Source organism: Felis catus, chromosome D1, assembly GCF_018350175.1.
Source record: "Felis catus isolate Fca126 chromosome D1, F.catus_Fca126_mat1.0, whole genome shotgun sequence".
NCBI classification, from domain to species: Eukaryota; Metazoa; Chordata; class Mammalia; order Carnivora; family Felidae; genus Felis; species Felis catus.
Window position 1 is genome coordinate 61,734,549 of NC_058377.1, and position 16,515 is coordinate 61,751,063.

Below are 16,515 nucleotides of genomic sequence, written 5' to 3' on the forward strand. Positions count from 1 at the left end.
AGTATGTCCACACATGGAGAGCAACTTTCTAGAAACCTTTAAACCAGGAAACTGGACATTTTAGTGGTATTTTATTACAGAAGCCTCAGTCACAATCTTCATACTTGGAGGTAATTAATTGGTGTGATAAATGTAACTCCACAGGTATTTTCCTTTTCCTCCACATGAATAGTGGAGGTTTGCAGGTTATAACTAGATAAGGAATGTTAGTCTGTCTCTAATTAGAAAAAAAATTAGGTTAATAGTTAAAATTTTCTCAAATTAAAAGAAACATTTTCATTCATTTTTCTTACAATATCAGGTCCTACTATTGTGTGTATGCTTAATATTTTCCTCCAGTAACAGTGTATAACAACAACAAAAAGATAAGTAAGTACAAGTGGCCAAAAATCTTACTTAGTTGCTTTCTTGCTATGTTTGCTAAGTTTCTGGACACATTTAACTTTGATTTTGCATTTATCTTTCAAAGTCATGGTAAATACATACTTTTTTTTCCAGAAAAGCTTGGCTTTGTTTGTTTTTGAAATTGAACGTTCACACATTTCATTCACACACAGTCACCACCATCACTTCTGATTGCTTTCTTGCTTGAACAGATATCCCTTTTTGGAGGTTGACTACCAGAAGCTTGGTCCACAGACCAGCCACAACTAACAAGCACAGGGACTTGTTAGACATGTGGCCTTAGACTGACTGTACCTCCAACCCACTGAACCAAAATTTGTATTTGATCACCATCCCTAAGTGATTCAGGTGCACTGTAATATCTGAGAATCACTGCTCTCAACATTTCATATTTATTCCATCTTTGGAGACATGTGCTTTTGGATTCTTCTACCTGGCTGGTTTCTTTGTTCCTTCCAAATATCCTCATACATTTTTTTCATAGCTCCTTAATTCACTGGTTCTCTTGTTTTTCCAAAATATTTTGACATAATTGAATGTTCATATTCTTTCTCTATGTCTCCTCTTACCTCTTAGCTCCTGTTTCGTTGACGCTTAATATCTGATGAGCTGTTGCTCATGGGACTGGTCACATTACAATGTTCCTACAGCCTAAAGGTGTCAGTCATTTCTACTACATCCACTTTCTTGGTGGACACAGCCCCAGATACAGCACCTATTACATTTTATCCTGCAGTCTTCCTTTACCAAAAATTCAGAAGTGGAATACTTCCTCATAAAATGTCCTTAGTATCAAAAATAAATCAGAATCAGGACAATTCACAAAGAACATAACTCTTGTATAAAAAAATGCTCTGAAGTTACATTTGTGTGCGCATGGTACTCTTTGAGATAGAAATCACCAACCCTAGGTGTTCCCTAAAATTAAAGCACATAAAGTCATACAGAGGTTTATATGACTATTATTGTACCAATGTTCTACTCCTGAAAGTTTGCTGAGGTTTAAAAACAGGGATGAGAAACCAATATATAAGAGGCAGAGAAAGGTAGTTGTGAGAGGTAGTAAATTAGAGATACCTGTTCTACAGGGAAAAAAAAAACAACAAAAACAAAAACAAAAACCCATAAAGTCCTGAATTTATTTAAGGAAAGGAATTCATAATGATTAAACTGTATTTCCAGACTGCAAGCTTCTCCTTGAAAATTAATTAGGTCTTCTCAAAGATGGATAATGAAATGTCCAAGACCAACAAGGACATAAGTTCTTACTATTTTTATGATCAGAAAAATGTTTGAGAAACAAGGAGACTGTATTTCTCTTAATAGCTAGGCTTGGGTCAGAAAAATAACAAGATATAAAGAAATCTGTGATAGCTCTAAGAACTTAAAAAGCGGGACATGTTCCTGAGCCTTTGGAATAAAGAGAAAATCTGCCCAGGATGAAAAGAGGACTCTGATACTTATCCAGGAGCAGGTTGGGGGGAGGGTGCTAGGAGCACAAGATATAGTCATCAAACTGAAGCCATTATAGACAGTTTCCTCAGGGCTGGCACCATACTGCATGCACCTTCCCAAGCCTACATTATGTAGCAAAATTTCCAAAATCATGGCTTGGCTGCATATGGGTTTATTTATTGACAAATGTTGAGAAAATTACATCAGATGCAGAAGAACTGGATAGAGATAGGAAAGCTATGGTCTTGAAATTGAGCAGCAGTTCCCAACTCAGAGCATGTATTTTCTCTAGTGACTTCCTAAGGTTCTGGAGGACCTGTCTTATCAATATCTGATGAATTGTCACTCAAAGGGCACCATACATTTGAAGGTATAGACAGCCAGTAGAAGCACCATTCCTTAGCATCATCTGGGACGAGTGGAAAGATGAGTATTTTGAATGTGCACAGAATTAGTAATCACACACCACATGATCATTGACTGTACCTATGTTGAATTCTGAGAAAATCATTAAATAAGTGCAGTCTCTGTCCTGAAGAATCTAACAATACACACCAGCAGAGTGTATAACTGGACTTGATCTCTGTGTGGTGTTATGCAAAGTATTGCCAATTAATGTTTCAACAGGGTCCATAATGATGAAAAGATATAGATAATCTACCAACCTGATTTTCAGGTTATGATGTTTTTCTAGGTAAATAGGATTCCTAGACTTGTAACAACACACACACACACACACACACACACACACACACACACACACATCCATAGAAACAGCCCACAGTGCTCAGTCTGAGAGTATAACTTGATTCTAAGTGGATATAGGGGAGGGAAAGAAGCAGAGAGGGCTCAGGTGCAGGAGAAAACAATGGAGAGGAAAGATATGTGGACCTCAAAAGGAAATAATGAAGGGAGAATCCATCACAAAGTCCAAAGGCACAGGTAAACAGAGAGGACAGTGTTATTCCTCCTCCCCTTGGTCAACTCTTCCCATCTACGACCTTCCTCCTGAATGGGATGAGGAATAGGCCCCAATAGGCACAAGGCCAGGTTCTCAGGTTTTTTATTCTCCCTAGTGAGTCTTACCTGCCATTTCTAAGACAGCAGTTCCCACAGTGTGAACACACACACACACACACACACACACACACACACACACAAACACACACACACACACACACACTCATGTGCTATTAGGATCTAATCAAAAACTATAAAATTGTACCCAGAAAAATGGGTAAGAGCACAATACAATGTCACATTTAATTTAGGGCATTCATGGCTATGGTGATGTGAACCCGAGGGTTCCAGACTAGAAAAGCCAAATCTACCATAGTTCTTTTAATACACTTATTGAAAAAAAAAAAAAAGGAAGGAATCTATGAAGTAGATGTTTCCTACCTAAGCTAGGATTTTCCCTCTATGAAAGCCTCTGGAAAACATTCTTAAGTGTTTTTCTAGACTGCATATAACATCAGAAAGGAGAGGAGTCATTCCATATTTCTGTTCCTGGCACTCACCCACTCGTCTTATTGCTGTAATGGGGACCTGCTCCTGCCCTATTTGAAGACCAGGTTTAGATGATTCCTCACATCGCTTCCTCAGGAGGCCCCATCAGAATGCTTATAAATATAGAAATCACTTCCCCAGAGTTAGCTTTACAGCCACTAGGAGACCCCTTGATCTCTCTTCCCTCTCTCCTCTCTGAGAGTGGCACAGCTACATTGATCTTATTTGCTTAACCTGTGCCACTTAATCAACGTCCCCAGGTCATTCATGCTCCCAAAGGATGTGGAAGGAAGACCGGAAACTCAGATACAAGCAAAGGTGGAATATCAGGACTTGGCTACAAAGCCCCCTCCCCCCCAGATCCTCAGCTTCAGGGTTTAAGAAATCCATGCATGTCCTTCTTACTCTCCACCTCAACTGCCATAAGTACCCCAGTTTCTCTCAGGGGTCATAGGTACCATTGTTGATCATAGACCTTATGAATTCCAGTTGCATTTTTGTCTTTTCTATGTCTTTGGGGAAATAAGTTCTGATTCAGAAGAACATGAGTGAATTTCTTAATATCCATGTTTATGGGGCCAGCCAACTTTCTGTCTTAAAAAATTACCTTATTTTTAGACCATTAGCCTTTTTATGTCAGCTTAACAACGAACAGGGTATAACATTATAGTGGGTGCCAGAAAGAAAATATTTACTGCAAATTTTCATCACTAATGCATAGATGATAGCATGCTAAAGGGAGCACATAGAGAATATCTCTTGGATCAGGGAAAACTTGCCAGAGGAAATGTGATTTCAGCTGAGAACCGAACAATGAGGATGGTAAGGAACATAGTAGTTGCAAGGATAAAACATAGTAGTTGCAAGGATAGAGTTTAGTGCCAAAGAGAGAGAAAAAAAGTGCACAAGCCTAAGGTAGTAAAGAAATATGATGAATTCATGGGCACCTGGGTGGCTCAGTCACTTCAGCATCTGACTCCTGATTTTGGCTCAGGTCATGATCATGCGGTTCGTGGGATTGAGCCCCACATGGGGCTCTGCACTTACAGTGCATCAGGTTCTAATCATGTAGGGTCTTACAAATCATGTAAGGAGTTGTGACTTCACCCTGAGAGCAATGAATGTGAAATAAAGGGGAAGGGGTCAAGATCAGATAATCTCTCTTGTAATTGTACTTTGGTTAAAGTATGAAGGACACATTGAAAAGGAGAAAGAGTGAGTGAGGAGAGTGTAGGATACAACTACAATAATCCAGAGGAGAAACAGTGTTGGTGTAGATGTGATGAGGTATTGTCAGTAGGGCTGCATAGAAGTGGAAGGGAGAAGGATTGTATGGCTTAGAAAGAGGAAATGTTGGTGGGGTGCCAGGGTGGCTCAGTAGGGTAAGCGCCTGACTTTGGCTCAGGTCATGATCTCATGGTTTGTGAGTTTGAGTTCTGCATTGGGTTTTGTGCTAACAGCTCAAAGCCTGGAGCCTGCTTCAGATTCTGTCTCCCTCTCTCTCTGCCGCTCCCCTGCTCATACTCTGTCTCTCTCTCTCTCTCAAAAATAAATAAACATTAAAAGAAATTTTTTTTAAAAGAAAGAGGAGAGGTTGGTGACTGAAGGCAGTAGATTAAGGAGAGAGAATTGTTAAAGATGGTACCTGCATTTCTGATTTTATCTGGGTGGAGATATTAAAATAGGGATCACAGAGGAGACCGACTTTATTTAGTAATCAACAGTTATTTGTTATTTGACTCTTTTGCACTAAGCACTGTTTTACATACTGGATTTGGAGAAAGAATGAAGAGAATCATTCAGTTGAGGGCTTTGTGTGTCTATAAGCAGTCAGGCAAAAATGTCTCCTAAGCAGTTATACATGTGCATCTTGAGTTTAAAAAACAAATACGAGAGTAGGAGGAAGGACCTTAGCATGATCAATAATCAGATCAGATTGGAAACTGTTTCAAGTTACTAGAAGTAGTGATTAAGAGCATGGGCCCTGAAGTATGAGCGTAGGTATGAGCCCAAAGCTACTTCTTACAAGTTCTGTGTCTTTAACACTGGAGCTTCCTCATCTGTAAAATGGGGATGGTGGACGTAGTTGAAACAGTTTTCGTGAATGTTAGTAAAGAATGATGGTCAAGACTGTGTAAGTTAACTTATATATATATTGGCACAAGTCCTGGAAAATGTTCAGATCTACATAAGGGTTAATTCTGCTTTGTTTTGTTAAGTTTTCTCAGAAGAGTATAAAAGAATGAAATGTCTAGGATCAATTTAAAATAAATCCAAACAGGGACACCTATGTGGCTCAGTCAGTTAAGCTTCTGACTTTAGTTCAGGTCATGATCTCACAGTTCATGAGTTCAAGCCCCAAGTCAGACTCTGTGCTGACAGCTCAGAGCCTGGAGCCTGCTTTGGATTCTGTGTTTCTCTCTCTGCCCCTCCCCTGCTCATGCTCTGTCTCTCTCTGTCTCTCAAAAATAAACATTAAAAACATAGATTAATTAAATTAAATTAAATAAACCCAAGCAAACAAACAAACAAAACATATAGGATAGTGATATAAGAGCCTCCAAAGAACTGAAAATAAAACCATCTAGGTTGTCAAGGCAAATGAAGACAAGAAGGAATCAGAAATAAAAGTGTCAGTGGGAGTCACATTGGGAGTGACCCAGGGAGAAGCTTGAAGGAGCATCATTTCCAAAAGCTATTTAAAACATATAATTATTATTCTTATTAGCTATGTATTTCATCATATGAAAGAATCATTATATATTTAATGATTTCCTACTCGCTGAAGTGTTCTCCCCTCCTATTTGAGTGTTGACAGGTCAAAACTTTCAGATGTTTGGCTTTGGCAAACTAATATAATTAATACTAACATAATTAATTATTGATACTAATACTAAGATAATACTAATAAAATTAATAGGACATATGAGTGCCAATAGCCTGCATTTTGTTATTCTTAACTGACAGATAATGAGGCTCAGAGATTAAATGACTTGTTTAAGATCACGAAGGTTGTAAGTGAAGGAGGCAAGAGGAGAGGTGCTTTTTTCTTCAAAGACCACATTCTTTCTGCCATACTGTGCTTTATTAATTTCAACAAATTTTCCATACTTCCTAAGAATAAACTGATGCAAATAAATAAACTTACTAAATTCAAAGGTATTACATGATTACAGTTTTAGCATTTTTATATGTAATAGTGTGTTCCATACTTCTAGATATACTCCATCCATGTTATCTGAGCAAGTTTGAGAACAAGTATATATTGTAAAAGTTAGAATATAATTTTATGCATAATAAGGTGAAGTAAAATTGGTAACTATTTCTATGAAATGTTAAATTTTTAAGATGTTTTTGCTTAGATAGATGATAAAAATAAAGATCATGCTTATTACATCTTGTTTACATAGTGTATAAATATGGAATTACTTTGTCTATTTCATTGTTTTTATTTGAATTCATTTCTAGGCATCACTCTATTAGAGACACTTATTATGTTAGACTTACTTATGTCACCATTGTCTTGATTTTTTTAAATGTATCTTTTCCCTTGCTTTTAAATTCTTGTTTTATATTTTTATTTTTAATTTTTGAACTGCTTGGACTACACAGACTTATTATTCTTTTCTCTTTCATAGAATTAATGGGAAAAACCTAGTTAAAATGAAGAAAAAAGCTAGGTGAATTAAGAATGAGAGCAAACTGGGATGCCTGGGTGGCTCAGTCAGCTAAGCATCTGACTTCAGCTCAGGTCATGATCTCACAACTTGTGAGTTCAAGCCCCATGTCGGACTCTGTGCTGACAGCTCGGAGCCTGGAGCCTCCTTCAGATTCTGGGTCTCCCTCTCTCTCTACTCCTCCCCCACTCACACTCTATCTCTGTGTCCCTCAAGAATAAATAAACATTAAAGAACTTTTGAAAAGGAGAGCAAACAATGATAGAAGATCTAAATCAATGATTTTCTTTTTTGTTTATTTATTTATTTATTTAAAGAGAGAGCACACACAGAGAAGGGGCAGAGAGAGAGGGAGAGAGAGAATCCCAAGCAAGCTCTGCCATGGTCAACACAAAGCCCAAGGCAAGGCTTGATCCCATGACTGTGAGATGATGACCTGAGCTGAAATCAAGAGTTGGACACTAGAGGCGCCTGGGTGGCTCAGTTGGTTAAGCGTCCGACTTCGGCTCAGGTCATGATCTCACGGTCCGTGAGCTCGAGCCTCGTGTCAGGCTCTGTGCTGACTGCTCAGAGCCTGGAGCCTGTTTCAGATTCTGTGTCTCCCTCTCTCTCTGCCCCTCCCCTGTTCATGCTCTGTCTCTCTCTGTCTCAAAAATAAGTAAACATTAAAAAAAATAAATTAAAAAAAAAAGAGTTGGACACTTAAGTGACTGAACCACCCAAGTGCCCCTAAGTCAATGATTTTTCAAAGGTTATTTTATAAATAGCCATCTTCAAAGGAGAAATAAATTATTTTACAAGAGAATCTGTTGGTTACAGGAAATTACTCTGGGGATCCTGACAATTCCTTTTCCAGTAAATAAATAAATAAATAAATAAATAAATAAATAAACAAACAAATAAATGTATGTCATGGACTAATTATTGATTGAATACATTAGCAGTTTATTTGCCAACACAATTTTCTATAATTTTGCTGAATGTACACCATTCTCCCTAGCCCTCTTTACCTCATGATGAACTAATAAAATATAGCTTCTCTTCCTGTATTGCTCATGGACAGATTCTCCTCATGTTTACCCCTGTATGGAATAAAATGCCTGGGAAGCCCTGGGAGAGCTTTCCTTAAATATCTTAAGTGTTTTAAGTCTGGAAAATTACAATATTTCCTGAAAATAGTTCATTTCACTACCATCCCCTCAATCCAGAAAAAAAAAAAAGACAAAATGTTGCCCCTGCATACATATTGGAATGCTTCCTTGACTAGTATCCCTTTTCCATTAGGCATATGTTGAGGTTCTGAAGTGCATATCACAGAACAAAACTTCAGGTGTCCCAAGAAATGGAACTTTATTTTATTGCAGTGGTTTGAATTCCTCAGCCCATAAGTTTGAAGACACCACATGTTATCAACTCAGAGCCTTCTCATTAATCCATGGTGGGCATCTAGCTATGCTGACACTGCTGGAATCCAAGCGCCTGTTTGGCCATGGGTTGTTTTGGTGGCAAGACCTCTCTTGGTCTGAATATCTTATTCTCATTTCCTTCCGATCCACTTTAGTGACATGCAGTACCGTTAGGGTTTTCTAAGACCCTCTGTCATCTCTGATGCACTCTCAAGCACACAAGAAATTTTTAACTGTTTTCCACAAAGTGTTGGGAAACTCTTTCAAGCTATTTTATTCCCCTATCATAGTATAGACTCTGCAGCCATTTCATTGACCTCAGTTAACCATGAAGACAAATAATTCTGACAGACTAAAAAATGACAGTATACAGCAAACCAACTTGCCAAACAAAGCACCAGGACTAAGGTCAATGTCCTTGGGAGTATGATGGGGGCAAGGGGTGAAGAATCAGCATGATGAGTCTGTGTCATTTAAATGACAGGAATGCTGGTCCCTTTGACTGTGAGCCACATTGGCTTTGTATAGTCCATGCTCCCAAGAAACACATCCCACAGTGGGGACAGACTCCAAGGTAAATAGATCAGAATCAAATTCTATGCAAAGAGAGAAGGTGATTGATGCCATTCCTTATCTGCTTGGTCTTAATACTATAGATGATTGGATTCATAAATGGGGGGAAGAGGAAGTAAATATAGCTCATGATAATATGAACTACATGTGGCACATATTTCCCAAATCGATGAATAAGAGTCAACCCAGTAACAGTGACATAAAAAACCAGAACACAGCTAATATGGGAGACACAAGTGTTTAGAGCCTTAGCCTGCTCCTTACCTGAGGCAATCCCCATGACAGTATTAAGGATTAGAATATAAGAGATCAGGATAAGCACAGAGTCCAAGAAGCCAGTTAATGAGACCAGCACTATAGGATAGAGTCTATTGAAGGTGATGTCAGCACAGGCCAGTTTGATCACATCCTGGTGTAGGCAGAAAGCATGAGAGAGAACATGGGATCCACAGTAGGGAAATCCAGAGAGGGTGATGATTACAGGCACAATAAGTATAAATCCCCTCATTAGAACCCCCAGACCTATCTTCACCACCCTAGCATTGGTGAGGATGGAGGTGTATCTCAGGGGACTGTGGATGGCAATGAAACGATCATAGGCCATAACAAGCAAGACTCCAGACTCCACAATAGAGAGTGAATGGATTAGATAGGCCTGAAAGTAGCAGGCTCCTTGGCTGATTGCCCTGTGACCAAGCCACAGAACACCAAGCACGGTGGGCATTGTTGTCAAAGTCACTCCAAGGTCTGTGGTTGCCAACAGAGCCACAAAGTAGTACATCGGCTGGTGGAGAGTGTGGTCTTCTCTGATAAGGTAGAGGATGGTGCCATTGCCAAGGAGTATGGAGACATAAATGACAAAGAAAGAGACGGAAATCCAAGGATGAAATATCCCCAGACCTGGAAAGCCAGTCAGTAGAAAAGGGGCAGCACTGATGTTGGACCACATGGTGGATCCCTGAGAAGAAACAAAAAAGCTCTCTCTAGACCAACCCTGTGCAGTAGGAATATAATTTGAGCCATATGTGTGATTTTACATATTCTAGTAGCCACATTAAAAAGAATAAAAAAGGGGCGCCTGGGTGGCTCAGTCGGTTAAGCGTCTGACTTCAGCTCAGGTCATGATCTCGCGGTCCATGAGTTTGAGCCCCGCGTCGGGCTCTGTGCTGACAGCTCAGAGCCTGGAGCCTGTTTCAGATTCTGTGTCTCCCTCTCTCTCTGCCCCTCCCCTGTCCATGCTCGGTCTCTCTCTGTCTCAAAAATAAATAAAAAAATTTAAAAAGAATAAAAAGGAAAAAGTCAAAAGTAATTTTAATACTACATTGTATTTAATCCACCATCTCTAAAATACAGTCCATCTCTATCTGTATCCTTGTCCATCTCTGTTTCTGTCATCTAGTTTATTCTCCTCTCTATGGTGAACATATTTTATAGTGTAGGAAAGAAGTCAGTCTTTTCATTTTGGATCCACCATTCACAATATGTGTCCACTGATTCTCCAAATAGGAATTGGTGATACCTACCTATATGAGGGACTTGACTTGGCATTAAGGACACAAACCTCATGGTCTTGTCACAAAAATAAGCTCTCTTTCGATGATACCATATATACTTGAATTATAGCTCACACTATAATAATTTATGTGGGTAAGTATATTATGCAACCACACAGGACCAACTCACTCAGGACACCCCTGAGTGGGGTGCCTGAAGCTTGTCCAGGTACCTCCTAACCCCATGGGACTGTTATATTACTAAACTTTTTGCTTCAAGGAAGCATTGCTTTTGGTGCTAAAGACAACAGATGGAAACTTAGAAGTGACTATTTCTTTTCAATTCCTAAATTCTACCTGAGGTAATCATATTTAGCTCATTAAAATGAAATAAGCTATTATTAAAAGAAGATGCAGGGTGGACCTAATCTAATCATACCCTTAAAAGCAAAGATTTTTCACAGACTAGTGGTGGAATGAAAACCCAAGTATTTCAAAGTTTGAGAAGAATGTGACAGAGAGTTGCTAGTTGGAAGATGCAAGGGACCACATAGGGAGGAATTCAGGCAGCTTCTAGGAGCAGAGAGAGATCCCAGCTGACAGCCTGTAAAAAATTAGGGACATCAGACTTATCGCCATAAGGAAATATATTCTGCCAACAACATGAATTAGTTTGGAAGTGGATTCTTCCCTAGAACCTTCATACAAGACCCCAGCCCGGCCACTGCCTTGACTATAGCTTCATGGCACCCTAACAGAGACCCAGGCAAGCCTACCAGACTGTAACCTACAGGACTGTGGTATTATAAACAAGTCTTGTGTTAAGCAGCTGTTTGTGGGAATTTGCTGCACAGTGATCGAAAATGAAAACAGTAGCATTAAATATTAAACTAATATATAAAATCTATGAAAGTTAATGTGTCAATTAGACAATCTAAAACAAATTGCCCCGTGGCAAAGTCCTATAAAGCCTCAGTGGCTAACATTACACAGTTACTTTTCCACTCATATACGTGGTTCAGTTCATTTCATTTGGCTGTGGTTGGGCACATCTGGTGATTTCTGCCTCTCTTGCACTTGCACCTAACATTCAGCTGGATGTAATCTCCATCCTGTCATCTTCCTATTCCCTCCTCCTTATGTCCATTACAGTTTGTGTGTGTATGTGTGTGTGTTTAAATCTTATTCCTCACTTTGCTCTCTCCCTGTAGCTAAGTCCCATATGTCTCTTCTGCATCACCCAGGCTCCTGCACAAAACTTAATGCAAAATGTTTTGTCTTTTACATCATATTACTAGCGTCTCAGACCTAGAGGCTCTAATTAACTCACCCAGTTGAAACATGGATGTATTTTCAATCCAGTGCTAACATTGCTTTCTTTATTGACTGCTATGGGAATGCATTCAGCCTTCCTGGAAGCAAAGATACATTTTGACATAGATTATCCAGTCATTAATGAAATTTCAGTAGTCTTATTTGTAACACAGTGATGTAACAACTGGCTGGTAAGCTGACATTAAACTGAGTTATGTATTGACATTGACTTCCAAATACTACTTACTGATATACTAATTGGCTAATGTGTAAGCTGATTGATCGAAGCACAGCCTTTACCAAACAAATGTCCAATTAAGAGTGACCAATAACTCACCAACACCCTGCATATGTGGTCACCCTCAGGCCCTCCAAACTCTAATATTTTCTCAAAGGTGGATATTCCTGACCAGTCCTGACTGGGTCTTACCCCCAGTGGAGCTCTTACACTGTGACCACCCCAAATCTTAAAGGAATGGCAACTCTTAAGGTTAGGCATAGAGGTAAGAACACACACACAGAGTTTTGTCCTATAACTAAAACTTCATCAAATTACTGAAGGAAAAAATCACAAAGAAGAGGAAGGGGAGGACAGAAAGGCAACATAGGGAGATATGAGAGAAAGAAAACTGAACATAGAGAATAGCATGAAGAGGAGGAAAAGATGTGATGTCAGAACCTGTGTATGTCATGATGGCCCTGCCCTGCACCTGTACTCCCAACAGCAGCCTCTTCCTCTTCCCACCTCTTCCAAAGAATATTCCTGTTGTAGGAAAAATAATATTGATAGCCCTGGGCTACCAAAAAGGTCTAGGTAGCAACCTGGATCTCTCGATTATGCGTATATGCACCCACGATTTAAAAATAAAACAAGACAAAACAAAAAAAGCACTGCATATCTCAGAGAGTCAGTATTTTCTAGGGAGTTTTTCTTTTTAGGGAACATTTCTGTTAGAATCTGTTACGCTGGACACAATCCATGGATACACATAGCTTTCCTCAGTTCTCTATTCACCATCTTGTAACATCTACTTGAAGGAAGAGTATTCCAAGAAGAGCAATCTTTATTTTCTTCCCTATTCTCTCCCTCTCATTCTCTCATGGTCACCCCAGCCTTACCTGGGGCACCAGGAATTAAGGGCAGAGGTACCTGTGGTCTTGATATAGAACCTGATGCAAATGTTATCTTTGAAGAGTGCTATTAGGACTAATTGGTAAAGTTATTTGTATAGGAAAATGCTTCCCCAGTGTCCCTTTGGCTGCTGAATAATTAGGCTTCTGAGATATCTTCTCCTGGCCTCCTCTGGGGAAGTAGGAGGACCCACAGAGCTGTGTCCTGTAACCCCACATTTTTGCTACAGACAGAAAGCAGGATTATAGCTTCTTCTATTATAGCTTCTTCTTCAGATGGAAGTCGTGCTGTCAAATCACCTTTGTCCTTTCTGATCTCTACCTGAACAGAGAAGATACCAACAAAACTGCATTTGCCTTTGTCATTCCTGAATCCAGGAACAAGGAATCTCATGAAATTTAAGTGAAGTTTGATAATTCCCTGACAATTACCTCCCCTTGGTTTCAAATGAGATGACTTATTATACAGTATTTCACACATGTATTCTTTTTTTATGTTTATTATTTTTTTTCTTTTAGAGAGAGAGGGACAGAGTGAGTATAAGTGGGGAAGGGACAGAGAAAGAAAGGCAGACACAGAATCCGAAGCAGGCTCTAGGCTCTGGGCTGTCAGCACAGAGTGGGATGTGGGGCTAGAACTGACCAACTGCAAGATCATGACCTGAGCCAAAGTTGGATGCTTAACCAATTGAGCCACTTAGGCGCCCTTCACACGTGCATTCTTAAAGTGATATCATTTCACAAATGAGTGCAGTTACTGATGAATTCTTTTAAACAGTAGGCTTTTTATCTTTCTCTTAGTAAGTCTTATCCAGAGATAATAGTTCTTGCCTTCGGAATATAAGTCAAATAAAAAAAAATTTTCTTTTACTTTAAGTAATAAGGAATTTTACTTAGAATAAATTTTACTTTAAGTAATAATGAATAGTAAAAATAATAAATAATAATGAACTGACGTACTAGAGATGGTGAAGGTGTTCTTTCCATCCTTAACTTCCTCTGATAATTTGTACTTGGGTAGAAAGGGCTGTAGTCACATTCTGGCATGGATAAGGATCTGATGAGCTCTCTTGTCTTGTCTTAGCCTTGTCTCCTAAATTTGTCCTGGAGTCTAGCCCAACGGTGAGAAATTAAAATGAGAACGGGTGCAATGTAGTGAACCATACGAGTCACAATTTAGCTTCTGACATTTCAGATTCAGTTAAGTTCCTCTTGAACTCTCCTCAGCCCATAAGTCTTTCTCAAAGTCAGTAGGATCTGAGAAGTCACAATTAGTAGGAGTCAGTCTCTGAGAATGATTTGAGTCTGAATTCCCTTTCCCTGAAAACTCTTTGCCAAATGCAAACTTAAGGGTGACTTGATTTGGAAAATCATATTTTGAGCTGAAAATGAGGTAACATAATGAGAACGTAAGACAAACAACAAGAGTTCCAACGTTCTCTCTGTTTCATCAGTAGGAAAATTTACCCTCTCATCCACAGAACTTCATATTGCGTGTGTGTAACTATTTCTGGAAGCACCACTTTCTCTAGAACAGATGGAAGTCATTTGCTGCAAGACACCCCAGTCAGGATAACTTTTCAACATGAGGCATAGGACAAGTCATTGGAGAATGGGAGCAGCTATTAGCCCTTATCAACCAACACTCCAAACAGCCAGGTTTGGGGGCACTGGGAGGAAGTGGGTGGGACACCATTTCCTTAAGTAGCCATTATAGCTCTGCTCTGCATGTGTTTTCCAAACCTTATTCATTCCTTTCATATTCCCTGCAATACTGCCTGTGAAGTACAGAATCCCAGAGGCATAATCTCTCTGATTTGGGAAGACTTCCCATCTCAGGTAATGAAAGCCTTTCTTTGATGTAGTGTTTCCTGACAAAGGTCACACCATCAGTGCCTGTCTCTTGTGGGTCACAGAGCTCAATCTTCATGAGACTATGTGTTTTGAAGATATTGGGACAGCTTCATTACTAAAAATATCTAACTTTTTTAAGTTAAAATATTTTCCTCTGGCCTTACCTGGCAATGGATCTCAGCTCTGGCGTCATGCAGTTTTTAAGTCCTATTCCTACCCCATAATATTCATGATATATATGAAGGTAACATTCAGGCATTCTAGGTACCTTCACTACAGATTCAGAGAAGTCTTTTTCTTGGGAATTGTTTACTATTTGTTGATCAAGGAGCAAGAGAAAATAAAAGGGTAGGCATGGCAAGGAGATAATCAAGGACATAGTTCCAGCTGGAGTTTAGCTTTAGGAAGGAAAGAGTTGGTATTTGCCTGTGGTCTGCTTCCTGGGGAGCAGGGGCCATAATCTTGGTGAAGCAGTTCCAATTGACTTGAGAATAATAACCTGAAGTAAGCAGCAAATGTGAGTGATGAGTAGCTAACACTCATAAGGGGCAAAGAGTAGGTACACAGTTCTGTAAAGTGATATGGACAAAGCACCAATCACATCAATAGCATCTTCTGTATATTCTTTCTCCTGACTCATCTACTTCCTTCTTTGCCCCAGTTGTAATGTAATGTAATGTAATGCAGACACAGCGTCCACCCTGGGAGGATATTTTGACTTGAGTCACATTCTCTTCCCAACTCATCAGAAAATCTCAAACAAAATGTGCAAATCTATTCCTTCAATCCCTCAAGTTTTGTTCATAATAAAAGGAGGGAGGAAAAAAACATTTCTTCCATTCAGACAGACCAGTTAGCCATTGGTAGATGTTCTGGAGATGGTACCAACATCAGAGCTAACAGTGGAATAGAAGGATATGAATGAGGGCAAAGATGGAAGGGAACACTGACTATGTCTATTTCCTCTTTTTTATCCGTTGTTCCTCTTATCACAAACTAGTTTTTCATAAGTTAGCAGTGTCTTGGGAAATAAATACAAGCTTATTTTTTTAATATTTTTTTAAATATTTATTTTTGAGAGACAAAACACAAGCGGGGAGGGGCAGAGAGAGAGGGAGACACAGAATTCAAAGCAGGCTCCAGGCCATGGGCTGTCAGCACACAGCCTGACATGGGGCTCGAACCCACAAACTGTGAGATCATGGCCTGAGCCGAAGTCAGACACTTAACTGACTGAGCCACCCAGGTTCCCCAAGCTTATAATTCTTGAGACAAATTCATGGTCATTTGATGGAGAGGGGAGGAACCAATGATATGGTTGGGATGATAAGTGATTACAGCACTGAGTGAAGAAGAATTCATACTTCTTTACTGGAAAGTTACAGAACATCAGTGGTCAGACATACAGGTTCCCACAATTTGTGTGAATTCTGTGGAGCAATTCATGGGAATGACATTGTATATAAATAGACCAAACTTTATTTCATGCAAACTAACTCATTATTTTATATCCTTATAACTCCATTCCTATCTGCCATCTTTCTAAAACCCTAAAGATACGTATTATAAATACATTATAGACACAACTATAAACACCCATGGTGTTGTTATCACAAAAATTGAGTGGCAAACAGATATTCAGTATACAGTAATTTTCTTTAAAAAGAATGGCACAAACTAGATTAGACCAAAGACCTG

The 16,515-nt window shown here is 39.3% G+C and overlaps 1 protein-coding gene across 1 annotated transcript; it reads right to left on the reverse strand.

The window, feature by feature from the left end:
* Positions 1 to 9,041: 9,041 nt before the first annotated feature.
* Positions 9,042 to 9,974, reverse strand: LOC101098399 (olfactory receptor 51B2-like). The gene has a single exon (XM_011286650.2). The coding sequence runs from the start codon at positions 9,972 to 9,974 to the stop codon at positions 9,042 to 9,044; it is 933 nt and encodes a 310-aa protein (XP_011284952.2).
* Positions 9,975 to 16,515: the final 6,541 nt, after the last annotated feature.

What these genes read in the sequence shown, in the direction of transcription:
- LOC101098399 (XM_011286650.2), bottom strand. Translation starts at nt 9,974, where the DNA reads ATGTGGTCCAACATCAGTGCTGCCCCTTTTCTACTGACTGGCTTTCCA.